The sequence below is a fragment of the Dermacentor silvarum genome, chromosome 5 (assembly GCF_013339745.2).
Source record: "Dermacentor silvarum isolate Dsil-2018 chromosome 5, BIME_Dsil_1.4, whole genome shotgun sequence".
In the NCBI taxonomy this organism is placed as follows: domain Eukaryota; kingdom Metazoa; phylum Arthropoda; class Arachnida; order Ixodida; family Ixodidae; genus Dermacentor; species Dermacentor silvarum.
This window is the reverse complement of record NC_051158.1, coordinates 8812170-8826634: the sequence shown is the minus strand read 5'-3', so window position 1 is coordinate 8826634 and position 14465 is coordinate 8812170. Positions and strand designations below refer to the sequence as shown.

Sequence of the window (14465 nt, the reverse complement as noted above, 5' to 3'; positions counted from 1 at the left end):
TGAATATGACTGCTCTGTACTGGATATGATTGGTCTGTACTGCCGTCTCGTATGGGCCATTCCGCACGATACTTTCTAAACTGTGCCGGAGGAATACGTTTTTCTGCAGTGCTCAAAACTAAAAGTAGTGGTTACATCGGTTATGAAGATTTTTCTTCTGCTACTCCTTTTTGCCTAGAAGACGTTAATTGAGATCGCGAAGGTGCCTTGAGAATCTTCTAATTTTCAGTTTCAGCACATGAATGGCGTGAGCTACAACTACCACATTAATGAATGATGATGTACATGCAGGTGCAGACAAACAGGCGTGCCTACTCCCATCATTCATGTTATTAACAATGATAATAGCACCTTAAAGTCGATAGCACAAATTTCTCACATAATCTCAAAGCCACGTTATTTCGCTCTAGAGCACCAAGTTATGTTAAATATTTAATGTTAAGTTTTTCATTTTTCTTGGGCACGAAAATTGGCGCAGTGAGAGGTTTAAATACAATAAAATGCACAAAATGAGATGTAGGAAGTCTGGATTTATATTCAGTAGAAAATTAAGTACAACATTGTATTCGCTGTATCTACTGATAGAACATTAACATAAGTGCATTGGTCACTCTCGGTATTGTCATTAACATTTCTAACTATTCATTTTTCCCTTACACAATAATAAATAATCCAGAACAAAGTACAGTTGGTATCATTATGTAGGACCAAATCTAAACAACTGATTGAATTCTTATTTGTTGCACTTTATCACTATATTTTCTGCTGTTTACAATCATGCACTGCCCTTTAAAGTATCAATTATCTGGTGTATTCTGTATAAATTATCTGTATTCTGTTCTGGCCATCACAGTTGGGCATAAAGCATGCAGTGGGATACTGCAGCAATAGATACTGAAGTCTTATCACAGTCAAAAAAATAATTACTATGTCAGTTCTGTGCTGTGCTGACTATGTAATTATTGCTTGGGCCTACTTGCAGGGCCTGTTGTATGTTGAAAATGAAAATATCTGATCTTAATGCTGATGTCAAAAAATGGTCTTGCAGCTTTTGCTTTCACATTACCCATTGGCAGAAACCCTCTTGGTACTATGGTCTGCTCGAAGGAGGAATACTGAGACGGCTGTTTTCCTGTAAAAATTTGCAGGCGGCCGAAAGTGTCCTGTTTCGGTGGAAGAAGTTTCCCCTGCGCCTGCCAGCGCCTGTCTTTGATCTTCCGCCTGCCTTGCTCAGCTCCGATGGAGATGGCCGCAAGGTTGGTGCACAGTCTAGGTAGTCACTTGCATTCCAGGACCTTGAGAGCGTGCTCTCATAGTTTAGTTGCTGCAAACGAACTCATGCTTTAACTGGTTACCCATTACGTTATAAAAAATGGGTGTCATATGGGTGCCAAACACATTGATGACAACATGGTTGACCATAGATGAAACCTTGGAGAGGAAAATGAGTTGCTCTAAAATGAGGCTGTGTCATATCTAAACACTGCCAAGAGCGAAGTCGTGGTGGTGTTCAACTGAATGCAGTGTGGGTACCCTGTTCTATTTCTTTTTGATTGTACACTGCTAATGAGAAGTGAAATGTAACCCTTTGTCAGCTTCAGATGTAAATGTCTTCACTTCTTGAAGCTCCAGCTTGAAGTCAGCTTTCAAAGCCCTCTATTATGTAAAGAAAGAGATATCGAGATATTGGTTGTCTGCCTTCGCTAATATATGCAGCATCAGGATTGGCTAGGAATTTCTCTTATGAATAATTCAAGCGCAAGAGGTTTTTGTGAATATGGGCCCTGATATGAAAGAGACATGCTCGACTTCTGAATGGGTCAGTTGGCTTGTAAGGATAAAGTTTTAGAGGAAGGGGTCTGGGTGAAGAGATCTCCTGTTTCAGCATAGTGCGGCGTGTTTTTGTCAGGCACGATGGGTGGGTCCTGGGAGTGCTGCCCCTTAAAAGTGTTCGCGTTCTTCCCTGTACAGACTCGCACGACCAGCCTGCGGGACGTGTTCACAGCACCAAACTTTGATGAGGCCGATGCCGTGGTGCGGGACGCCAAGGGTCGGCCACCTAAGCTGGACCAGACACAGCTGCGCTCCATCCAGGACCATGGGTAGGGCACACACTCATGCTCAATTACAATTTAACCTCGTTATATTGAAATCATATCTGACATGAAAATACCTTCGTTATATCCGATATTCGTTATAAGCATACATTTGGCACACATGTACCCATTGATATCGGTGAGAAAGTTTTTATATTTACTTCGTTATATCCGATAATTTGCTATATCTGTGTTAGTTATATCGAGGTTTGACTGTATACTGTTTTTCATGCTTACCAATGTGGGGTCACTCACATGCTCTTGGGACAAGGGAACGACAACACAGTAGAGCAAACAATCGAAAGGGCATTTATTGCACCTTTCGTATACTAATGCCTGCCTAGCCGAATTACTACCCGCAGAACATGCCGATTGGCTGCGCGACAAATCGAGGAAGTCCGACTCACCGCGACAGGATAGCGAGCGAATGTGTTCGCCCCATGCCGGACAACCAATGCCTAGTCGTTGGCATGTACGGTCAAGCGAACAGTGGCGCATTTTAACGATCGTGTTCGTCCATTCCACTGCCCCGCTCCAAAGCCTCGCGAGACGGTCTCGCAGAGAGCGTGTCCGATGCATGTGCGAAATGTCTGCGCCACTCGCCGACCCCTCTCCGAGGAGACACAGCCCACTCCCTTTTGTGCCCGGATAACCCCGCCGTTAGGTGGCGTTAGCAACACAGCATTTGCACCATCTCTTGTACTAATCTGCAACCACACCGACCGCCGGCGTCGCCCAGCTACGCAGGCAAGCCGGATTACAGGAGACGGGAGCCACGCGGGGAATACAACATCAGGGGACGTGTGAGAGTTGCGCATCCCCACACCAGAAAACACTGTGGAAGCTATGCAAGTACTAGTGTAGTCTTCGAAGTCTCACTCTATTCAGTTTGCAGTGCAGCTTCTCTTTATTGCCACGCTTTCAGTGGTATAAATAATTTATTACAACTACAAATTGTGGACTTCAGATTAGGCCAAATCACATATTATTTGCATACTTTTGTGCTTCAAGTATGGAACATACTACATTTTTGTCGTGACTGCAAGCTGTACGGTGTGACCGCTGGTTGTGAAAACATGTTACTCACTTGTTTGGTAGTTAATAGTTTCACATTTTTGATACTTTCCCTGTAATGATCACATCACATTTTGTAACATAAGGCATGAGGTTTAATTTTACATTGAATTATATGACGCATGCCCACGTCTTTCTTCTTTTATATGTAATGCACTATTTTCGTTTGCAAAAACAAGCAGTGTAATTCATCTTTCTAGCCTTCATAGCATTCACTACTATGTGTGAAACGGAGTATATGTGGGAGCTTAAAAGCTTTCTTGAGAAGCAGTTGTTGCAAGGCTGATACAGTCAAACCTCGTTAATACGTAGTAGGATGGGAACGATGTTTAGGTACGCACTGAACTGATGTACGAATTAACCGCCATTGCCAGTTTAGCGGCTACTTACCGGCCGGAAAAGAACACGCACTCAGACAGGCTTTATTTGTGGGTAGGCAGTAAAAAAATTGGTGATCTTCACTTGCCGCGACGATGGCATCTTCGAACTCGGGAAGGCAGCGAGCCAGTTTCTTCATGAGGCCCCGCTTACTAACTAAATTAACAAGCACGGTGTAATGCATGCACAGGTAAACATGAACCCATCTCGCTCGATGACCGCGGAAACTTGCTGTCAGAACGGTGAGTGAGGAGGCATGGCAGTGAGCATGCCGTCTCTCACTTCAATGCAAATTCGACGTTGAAAGCACAGTGCATACGAAGCTACCGGCACTAGTTGCACTTTTTCTGCAGATCGCTTTGAAAATAAGGCCCACGCAGGCGCGCACTTTTGCCACTTCGCAGATCGCTTTCAAGATAGGCGCCTGTACGGCTACCGTCGAAGTAAGTTCCTCCCTTTCTCGCCTCCCTCACCGGGCCTCGCACGTCACAGAAGTGCACTTACGTCCCGCATTTCTCCCTCGCGTGTGCGAGATTGAGTCGGCTGACCCTCGCAAGCTTTTACTCGCACATACACCGTACAGCATGTGGCGACGATGTTGCCGTGTTTGGACTTTAAACGGAACCTCAAAGTGACATCTACGGTGATGGCAGAAATGCGCTTCGCAATAAAATGTGCTTCTGCACGGTCAGTACTTGAATTGGATTCGACGGCGACAGCGAATTCGCACTCCCTACCGGCAGCTTCTTCGCCTTACCAGGAGCTAATCTCGAAGGCCATGCTTTTGTGTGCGGGAATCAGTAACAGCTGTGTGAGCAGGAAATACATCATGGTGGCCACGCTTTCATTTCACTGTCACTGGCGACTGTCGTCCGTACGTCGCAACTCGAGAATCGAACGTCTGCACACATGAGATTTTGCCGATTTTGTGCCTGTGCGTGTAGAACAAGAAAGAAAAATAGTACGCGCTAACCGTTTGGTGGGCAATGAGCGACTACGGCATAAGCGGTCAGCCAATACATGGGGTTCAAGGGGCGCTGGGTGGGGGAATCTTCGCGACTATATTTAAAGCGCAATTACACATTAAACGGGTACATAATAACGAGGTTTGACTGTAGCTAGTCTTTTCTGACCAAGTAAACTTCAGTTTCAACTCCCTTTGTAGTAGCTCTCGTAATGCAGATACTCTTTAGAACTGCTTCGGAGACCTCATAACAGAATGCATCAATTCTTATCAATGCAACTTACTCGGATATGTTGTGTAACAGTGTGTACAGAGCGGGTGCGCTGTGTTTCCGTCCCTTGCAGGGAGTTTGAGGTTGGCAGTCGTGTTTTCCCGGGATGCACCCACCGCTGGCGGCTGAGCCGGGCAGTCCAGAGTGGCCGGACAGGCACATGGCAGGTGCTGCTGCGGGATGTGGCACTGGCCCTGCGCCTGCTGCTGGTCACTGCTCGCAACCGCCTCAGCCACCCGCACTTCCTCAGCCTCTGGGCTGCAGGAGTCGCCCTCGCGCGAGCCTCTTTCTTGCTTCTAGGTGAGGGTGCAATGAAGCCTCGTGCTACGGTCGCCGCACATTTGAATTCATATTTCAGGTTTATTGATAAATGTCAGGTTACATTAAGGGGTAAAGATGAAGCTGGGCAGGCCATGGAATGCATGAGGCAGATAACTGCTGGTATATTAGAGTTGCAGAATGGTTGCCAAGGGAAGGGAGAGGACAGCAGAGAGTTACGTGGTGTGATGAATTTTGGGAAATTTGCAGGCCTAGCTTGGAATCTGCTAGCGCAAGCCAGTGGAAATTGGAGATAGCTGGGAGAGGTCTTCATCATAATCTTCACAACATCTAAATTCACGAACTTTGCGGAGAAATGCATTGCCGTTCCAGTTAATTTTGTGTTTCAATGCATAAAGCGACGTTTTGTTAAGAAATTAACTGGAATGCCAATGCATTTCTCTGCAAAGTTCGGGAATTAATATCTCGAAACTGCTGTCATCCCAAGAATTCGTTCCAAGTGGATCCGCCTTGCGAACTCCACGGCTACAATTTGTACATTGCAATATGGGCCATCAGGTTAATTAGTTTAAAACTTAATTAGTGAATTTTTGATAATTAATTGATTATGCATTTCAATTTCTTGTGCAAGCAACGTCCGCCTCTTCGAGTAGACCAGCTCATGAACTAGAATTGTGCTATCTGCCACAGGCAACCTTTAAGGATTTTTGAAAGTGTTCGCTGAAACACCCTGTATAATGGGAGCCAAAATATCAGCCGCTGTTACATGAATGCACCATAAATAAACATCATGCACATTTTTGTTTGTTTTTGGTGCAAACCTTTTGTGCCGCAACTATATAGCAGTGTGTCTAGCAGTATCTGTGCAGAACAGACTTTCAAAGTTTTTAAGTAAACAGTTGACATCTTGAGTAATAAAACAATTTTTAATATTTCTTGACAAATATTTGAATTTTTTGGCTTCGGTTACAGTATTCTTCAACTGCTAAGATTGGCAGGTCTGAAAATTGATGTTAGATGATCCCATGATTTCATGATAGTTGTGAGTTCCGAATGAATATGGCGTTATGTTTTCTTTAATTAGTGTTTACTCTCGGTAAGGAGCTGGTTACCTTGTTCAGAAACTCTCGTGGTGTTTGTGTTTGTTAGATGTGGGGTGTAGGAACTGTTAATGGGCAGGTTCATGTTGGGAGCTTTGAACATTTTAATTTATGATGTGCTCGCCTTTATGGACCCACAAAAGGCTCATCGCCCATAGCTCCTACATTCACATACCGAGTCTGATTCTCACACGATCTAGTCCCTTTTCTTTGGCTCCTCGAGGAGCTCACAGTGAAAGCTTCTGCTACGACAAGCTTCATGTTTCATGTACTACATATGAGGCGTTGTCCTGCAGATGCCCTGGTAGGACTGCCCTCGGTGTCAGCCACTCTGCTGGTGTCCAGACTACAAGAGGAACGGGTCAAGCACCTTGTTGCTGAGCTCACCATCGAGGTGGGAGTCCTCCTTATTAAGTGCACTTTGGTGTTATGAGCTCGGGCGTCATTAAAAGCACAGGAAAAAAATAAACAATAAATCAGTTTACTGTTACACTGGTTGTTTCAAAAACACTGTTTTCATTTCTTTCACAATGTTGTCAGTTGAGAATATGAAGGGGAAGCTTTCGCTTTTGAGTTTCGATGGCAGTGGGATACCACAGTATTTTTGCATCTTTGGGCTGTTTTTGTCCGGGGAGAGTGTTTGGTTAATTAACTAGGCACTGCAGAAATATCAAGTTGCTGTGATGGTGTGCAGGCAGGTAGTGAAGAAGGCAAGCGGTTCTAAAAACTGTCAGCAGTTGATTGCCCCCAAACAATGTGAAGAATAAACAAGAATAGCAAGCATGATGGTTGATGGTCGTATCAAATGCCACCGCTTTCGCATGTCCGCTATTTATTACGCGCAGTAACACTTTGAGAACTCGTTTTTGGCAACCAAGTAAATTCTGCAATGTGCCATGATCATCCATGAGCGTCCCTAAAAACTTGAAAGTGGATGTAACCGGCTTGTCTTTCTGGAAAGAATGACGGCATTCAAGATTTATACCTTCTGTGGTAATTCCGTCGTCCAACATGTTTATCGTGCAACAGAGACGGGACAAAGTCGTGCATCGAAAACGGATAAAACTTGCATGACAGTGATGTCATAGAGCACTGGTATTCTAGAAGTGTGTTCTAAGGATCTAGCCTAGCCTGTGTTTACTCTTTTACTGTGCCTTCAAGTTCACAATAGATAGAACAGATAACAGAACAGGTGCATCGAAAACGGATAAAACTTGCATGACAGTGATGTCATAGAGCACTGGTATTCTAGAAGTGTGTTCTAAGGATCCAGCCTAGCCTGTGTTTGCTCTTTTACTGTGCCTTCAAGTTCACAATATATGGAACAGATTTCGTTCCATTTGTCCCCACCGCTTCCTGTTGATGACCCGAGAGCACAACTGGAGATGATGCATCCACACCACTCTGAAGAAACATTGACAATGCCAACTCAGTGGCCCAGTCTTTCTTCCTCTCCTTTCGTGCTGCTTCACGTGACTTCTTTGATTGGTGACAACTTCATTCATCTTTTCTTCCGACTTTCACTTGATCTGCACAATTTTACTTTTTCAACTACTTTTTGGCAATTTCCTTTTCGCACATGTTTGTGCATATGCGTATGTAGCTATGCGACGCAGTGTAGCCTCACCAGAATCTGTGAACGGGACAAGGGATACCAATCAATTCCTTTTGTGGCACTATTTCTCATGCTGGTTTCCGAAAATATTCAGGGCCATGAGCACCTTTGCTTCTTATGTGGGGGTAGCTTTATCATGTGCTGTAGCATTTGTGTTTGCAAATCGTGTGTTGTGAAGTTTACCGGGGACTGAGTAGCAGAGATGATGAGATGAATCCGGGACAAAAGCTGCTTGTGTGAACAGGGCCCAACTGCTCTTTTGTGCAGGCGGATGCAGAGAACCAGCTGGAGCAGCTGTGCCTGTTTGTGCGTTACCAGATCAAGAAGCAGACATTTGAGAAGTGCCACATTGTGAGCAGTGACCTCTATTAACCAATTCTCCGAACTGTGTACCGTGTATGCTTCCAGTGTAGCTGACGCAGACCAGTTCCTTACGTGGGGCGGGCAGACTATGCGGGCAGACTATGTTTCTGTGTTATGGGATTGAAAATCTTGCCTTAATTGAGCCAGGCCTACTTGAAGGATTATATTTGCATTTTTTTCCCCCCCCCAATGGTCATTCAACTTTGCCATTTCCGTCATTCTGCTACACTTCCCTTCCTGTCACCACTTACTTGCACTGATCGACACTTGTAATACGAAGTGACACCTGTGGTAACAAAACGAAAGTGAAATATGAAAAGAAGGGTGATGGCGCAGATCACTGCAAAGACTCAATCCATTACAGCCATGCATGCACACATAGTCATGTTCGTGCGATGGCAGCTGCATATCTGGTTCCTCAGGGCTGTGTGTCGCAATCCAGTTAGAATGTTTAGCATGGTGTAATGGGTGATTCATTGAGGCGGTGCACATTGTTTTGTGTTGTAATCGCAGTACAGACTTCTGCAGGCAAATACCAGCAGCAGCTGAAGTACTTGGCAGGATAAGGTACTTTGTGCAAGTCATGACTCCTCTACCCATCAAATGCTCGCTAAATGCAAACACCACATCACAACGCCGATGCCAAGGAAAATGAAGCAGTCAGCATTGGCATACTTTAGTAAAGAAAACTTTTCATGTACTAGTAGTTCAAATTCGCAATGTTTTTTTACACATGGATCCTTCAACATTTTTTTTCATTTGTCTTCTCAATTCCACAACAGACGTATCAGCTAGGGCTAACCTTCAAGCTCTAAAGATTAAAGCAATTGCTCTTCTATCATGAAGTTCTTATACCAGTTAACTGAATTCAATTACCAATTAAATGAAATTACCAATTAACATATACTAATTAACTGAAATTGAATTAGCAATCTTAATGACCTCTTTTCTTTTTATTCCAACTGTTATGCTTGGCAGTAACCTGATGTAACAATAAGACTTCTTCAAGCGCACAGTAGCAGTCCAAAATATTATTTTTCTATTTTTTCCAAGAACAGACAGTGATCTGAATTTGTTAAAAAATAATCATGCTTTGCAACCACCTTTGACATTGTTTACTTCGAGTTGGCTTTCATGACTGCTATACAAAGTTTCTTTTATTGTTTGTTTTCTGCTCTTGTCTCATGTTTGTTTATTTCTATTGTACAGTTATCCAGTGCGCTTCGTTCTTTTCGTGCTTGCACTGTGCGAAATTGCATCATTTTGTTTATGTCGTATTGTTTTTACTGTTCTGTATTCGTCTTGCTTTACGTTCATAGCCAGAACTTGTAGATGGACATGTTCTTTATTTGCCTTTCTTGCAACACCCTGTACCTACCTTGAATTTCTTCACCCTGCTAAAAATTTCAATTAGAAATGACATTATTAATTAAACAGTTAATTATTAATTTATTAAATATTTTATTGCAGTGGAATCAGAACTTAAGTTGAGTGGTCACACAGTGAGGCTAGCCTGAGCATGCTGCATTGAGCATTTGTGCGTTTAAAGCATTGCCACAGACACCCACGCACCTGTCAGGATAAAGCTTATGTGTGTTTTTTTGCTTTGAACTCTGACGAATGAGCAATAATCTTTTGTTTGGACCAGTTGGTTCATTGCTGAAAACCTTGACGGGCAGCGCAATAAACATGGACAAAGAACACACAAGTACACAGGACGTGCACGCAGAAAACATGGACAAAGAAGACACGAGTACACAGGACGTGCGCGCAAAAAACACGGACAAAGAAGACACAAGTACACAGGACGTGCGCCCGTCCTGTGTACTTGTGTCTTTTTTGTCCATGTTTCTTGTGCTGCTCGTCAAAGTTTAGACGAATGAGCATCTGGCCCACCCCATGACCATTTGGCTTGCTCGTTCACCAGGGGGAGGAGAGGCTACCAACTGTGCCTTACGTCTACAAGACACCCAAGGGCCAGATGATCGACTTGCGTCTCTACAATGCTGGTATGAGCGAACCTCTTTTTGTCATGCTTTGTGCATCAAATCTGACCTGTGGTTCTTGTTGCGACAGAGCTGCTGCGAAGTGCCATGCCTTTTCTGGTGCACATCTTGGAGAGGGAGCTGCGCGGCTGGTTCCCTGCTTTCCGGGAAGCCCTGGTGGCCAAGCTTAGAGGTGGGCTGCTTTTGAGTTGGCACAATGCAGTTATGGTGCACTACTGTAGTCTTGTGTGTGTTTTGATTGTAACGACGTCGTGGAATTCTGTGTCGTAGAATTTCACGCCTCCATGACATGGAACTTGTAGTGTGAGCATGCTGGAAGTTCATTGCAGGGTCAATGCAAAAACAGCTGAGAAGTTGAACATAGCCTGTTTTTGGAGCCTCCTGCCGGGAAGATTTGAGTGCCTTCATTTCTATCTGGTGTAGGGCAAAAGAAAATTCCCCAGGGTAGTAAGTCGACCCTATATTTTTGTTAGGAATGACCACATTAAAAATGTCCACCTGCCTTATTAAAACAGTTAAATCTCATTATAATGAACTTCAATATAATGAAGTATTTAACTTTTTGTAAATTCTTGCCCATAGGACACCATGTATATAAAGCCTCAATATAACAAAGTGTGTTTATGCACAAATTCATTATAACGCAATTTCACTGCCGCAGCCCGCGCGCCCTGTTTAGAAGTAATCTGCCATGTGTGCAAAGAGTGGGCATGTTGAAATGGCCTGATATCATGTGCCTTGTCTTCCCACGCATTTAGTACTGAAGGTTCCATAATCTTGAGTTTCGAAGACGCATCCAAGCAAGAGGCAGATGAAACGTTCACTACCCGCTGTCAGTGCTTTTCGGGCTAGCGTCGTCCTGCTGTGGGCGACGCTATCAGCCACAGGGGCAAAGTGGACGCAAAGGCATGGCTGGGTTCGCTTCGTACCACCATTCGGAAAATGTCGTCGACACATCATGAAACCGTATCTTTTGTTCGCCGGCTCTCAAATTCAGCAAAATAATTTTTTTCTCATTCAGACTTGCTTTTTCCGATTGCCCGATAATTTGCAATATTTAGCGGCTCCTTCCATGTAATAAAAATCGATCAGTCACTGTGCTTATTTGCACAAAAGGTCGAATTTCACTATAACAAAATTTTGATATAATGAAGCAAATTGCTGTTTTTACCGACTTCTTTATATTGAGGCTTAACTGTAAGTGAACCCACAACCTGGCATTTGGTGCATGCTATGCTCTATAGATTGAGCTACTTCTGCTGCTTTCCCTCCATAAACTTCTGAAAGTATTTGTGTACCTGTATTAAACTTTGCTTTGAAGTGTTCAGCCAGTGCCACCTATGGCCACAGCAGTGGTTGTAGAAGAACCTATAAACTGGGCATTAAGTATTGTGCGATCTTAGGGGCAGGATATTACCCAATACATCCTCATATGATAACTTAACGCTGCCAAAGTCAGGACCCTCAGTAGGCAATGAGGATGAAGAGCTAGGGAAGCCGACAGACTTGATTTTTATGTAACAATGTTACGGAGCTATCAGATTATGAGACTAAGGAAAGCATTGGTGAAATTAATGAACTTAAAAAGGAATATTTTATTGAGCTGTAGGGCTTACTGTGTATGGCAATTAGATTTACAACAAAGTTTGTATTAGTAATAAAGGAAAATATAAATTAGAAGTCTAATAAATTGGTGGGAGCCAAACTTACAACCTGCACATGATGCATGAAAGCACATCACGGAGACCAAAACTTCTGTGACGAAATAATTTTCATGCCTAATAGAAGCCAAAAGAAAGTACTGTGTGTGACTGACCTACAGAAATTGTGACAGATATTAAATTATCCAAACTGCCGTGTTGTCAAAACACAGAATGTAATGCCCCCCTAGCATGGTTGAGGATTGCCCTTCCTGGCCGCAATGATTTGTTTATGCTGAATGCAAGGCGAATGCTGTAAGACTAAACTGCAAACGAGCATTTAATCAGGACTTTGTTATAACATGATTAATTTAAGCAGGGTTTACTTTACTTCTTGTTTGCATTTCATCAGAAAATTTCAGTGAATTAGAAAGTTTTATTTCATTTCATTAGAACATCTAACCTGAATCCAGGTCGAGTCTGTGAAAATACAGCTGTCCTTGTGATGGGTGTATAATTTATTGTTGCTGGCATTTGAAGGTGGGTGTTTTGCATGTCGTTTTATGTCAGGTATCCTTGGTACTCAGAAATATCAAGAGGACTGCAGTTTCCAAATTGCAGTGACAAGGAAAAAAAAAATTGCTCCTGGATAGGAAATTTAAAAAGCTAAGGGACAGAGGCAGTGATTTTTGTCTGGAGCATGCGTACAGCCCTCAAATGGGCGATTGTGCATTGTTTAGCGAAAGATATTTATTTTATTTTTTTAAGTACTTGCATTACTAAAAACAAATGCACATATCGCAAGCATACGTTGAAAATGTAATGCAAAGCTGACACTCAAGTAGCTGTGAAGGTTATGTACAAATGGAGAAAAGCCAAGTGATATTCCCTGCTGCATGCAAATGAATAATATATCTGGCTAGCAACACAGTGTGGTATACTTGCCATACTTGAAATGTGGTGGCCCACTTTGAGGAAGGAGCTTTTCCATGCATGAAAGTAGGCTTCTTCCTTGCAGTAGCACTGCAGTTATGTTTACACTTCACATTGCAAACGTGTTGCCATAGTTGCAAGCATGATTTTGGAGTTGTAACGTGTGTGTGTGGGTTCGTGCTCTTATTATTTTTTCATACTTTTCTTTCACAGCAAAGAAACTTTCTGACAGCGACATAGAGAAGGTGAGTTCTTTTTGCAGCACAGATGGAATCATTAGTGCCTTGTAATTGTAGTACGTTGTTAGAATGATGCTGACCAGTTATCTGTACATTGAAATACATTTTTAACACGTAGCTCCTTTTTGTAGTAAAGAAAAAGTCTTTTCATGTCTTGTGAAGCTTGTCAGAATAGGTTTGAACCTGTCGTATCTCGGTGGTATGGGCAGTGGCATAACCAGGAGTATTTTTCAAGGAAGGGGGGGGGGGGGGCATGCACTTTAACGACGGGGGGGAGGAGCGGGGCAGGTGATTGTTGCAAAAGCGCAAACGCCACGCTGTGCGTCCAGAGCGGGATTGCATAGAAACAACGCTCATGTCGTTAGGTTCTTGGGACTTGTTTCAGGTGACCAAATGCCTATATGGCCATAGTAGGGCAGGTGGTACTGGGGAATACTGTATTTGTCTGTGTCATGTACCTTTTTTCCCAAGAAAGTTAGTCTAAAATTACTTGTATGTTACAACCAGACACGATCCAAACCGAACTGAAAATGTGTTCCTGGTATTTGGCAACTGACTACCATCAGAGCTAACATCGTTATTGCCACCGCAAGAAAGTCCAGTGTTTCTGGTTGTGACATCCTCTGGGATGACCATAAGCTCTTAAAATGCTACCTACGAAGACATCTGGTGCCACCACTTATTCATGTTGCAAGCAGGGACACTATTGGAATGCCGGAACATGGAATGTTTGGATTGGCTTGCTTCTCCTGAAACATGGTCATGGCCTTGCAGCTCAAGTTCATTTGGAGAGAATACTCCTAGCAAGTCCCAGCTGTTCCTTAACATGTCTAGCATTTATGTGTGTTCTCTTAAATTATCTCAATGAAACAAAGAAAACATTCCCATATGATTGAAATAGGTGCACAATGACTGAAAACTGTATTGCTCTTCCTCCAAATTTAGTCACCCGCTGGTGGTGCTGTTTGCAATTAATACAACTGGATGCACTTGTGCAAGCACTTGTGTTATAATTACTAATTATAGTTTAATGGTAAAAAAAAAGGCAGCATTTTACATCCTATTTTGGTGCAGAAAAAATCACTGGGGCAGACAAAGCTCTGTTTGCCAAATGTGTCTTTAATGTGTCCTCCGAGAAAGATGCCAATCTAAGGCCTGGTATTCCCATGCATACCGCTGTACTCTATGCTCTGTGATGGCAAAGGTCCGGATGTGCCTTTTTGTCAGGTTTTGATGTCTTGCTTGCAGCAAGCCAAAGTGGCCGTGCAGGACGAGTATGTGCGGCGTGTCTCGGAGGCGGTGGGTCGTGACCCAGCCCTGGAGAGCCTGGCGCCGGGCCTGGGCCAGCTGCTCGCTGAGCAGGCCCAAGCAGCTGTGCTCATCCAGCGGGCTCTGGATGTTGTGCACAACCGTACTGCGCACTACGTAGCTCAGGTGGGACCTGCTGGCGCTGCATGAGTTTGAGGCATAGCATCCTCCATGTACAGTCAACCACAAAAGTTTACAG

General features: G+C 43.5%; 1 protein-coding gene across 2 annotated transcripts in view; it reads left to right on the top strand.

Annotated features, from left to right (window-relative positions):
- Positions 1-14465, top strand: part of LOC119452861 (uncharacterized) — a 60058-nt gene that overhangs the window by 6290 nt on the left and 39303 nt on the right. Inside the window, exons 4-12 of one of the 2 annotated variants that reach the window (XM_037714810.2) lie at positions 1149-1256; positions 1972-2102; positions 4857-5083; positions 6459-6556; positions 8045-8128; positions 10068-10149; positions 10217-10318; positions 12933-12964; positions 14207-14392. In XM_037714810.2, coding sequence (XP_037570738.1) covers positions 1149-1256; positions 1972-2102; positions 4857-5083; positions 6459-6556; positions 8045-8128; positions 10068-10149; positions 10217-10318; positions 12933-12964; positions 14207-14392 — 1050 coding nt within the window. The remainder of the gene's footprint in view (positions 1-1148; positions 1257-1971; positions 2103-4856; positions 5084-6458; positions 6557-8044; positions 8129-10067; positions 10150-10216; positions 10319-12932; positions 12965-14206; positions 14393-14465) is intronic. The other variant, XM_049667349.1, reaches the window with a different exon arrangement.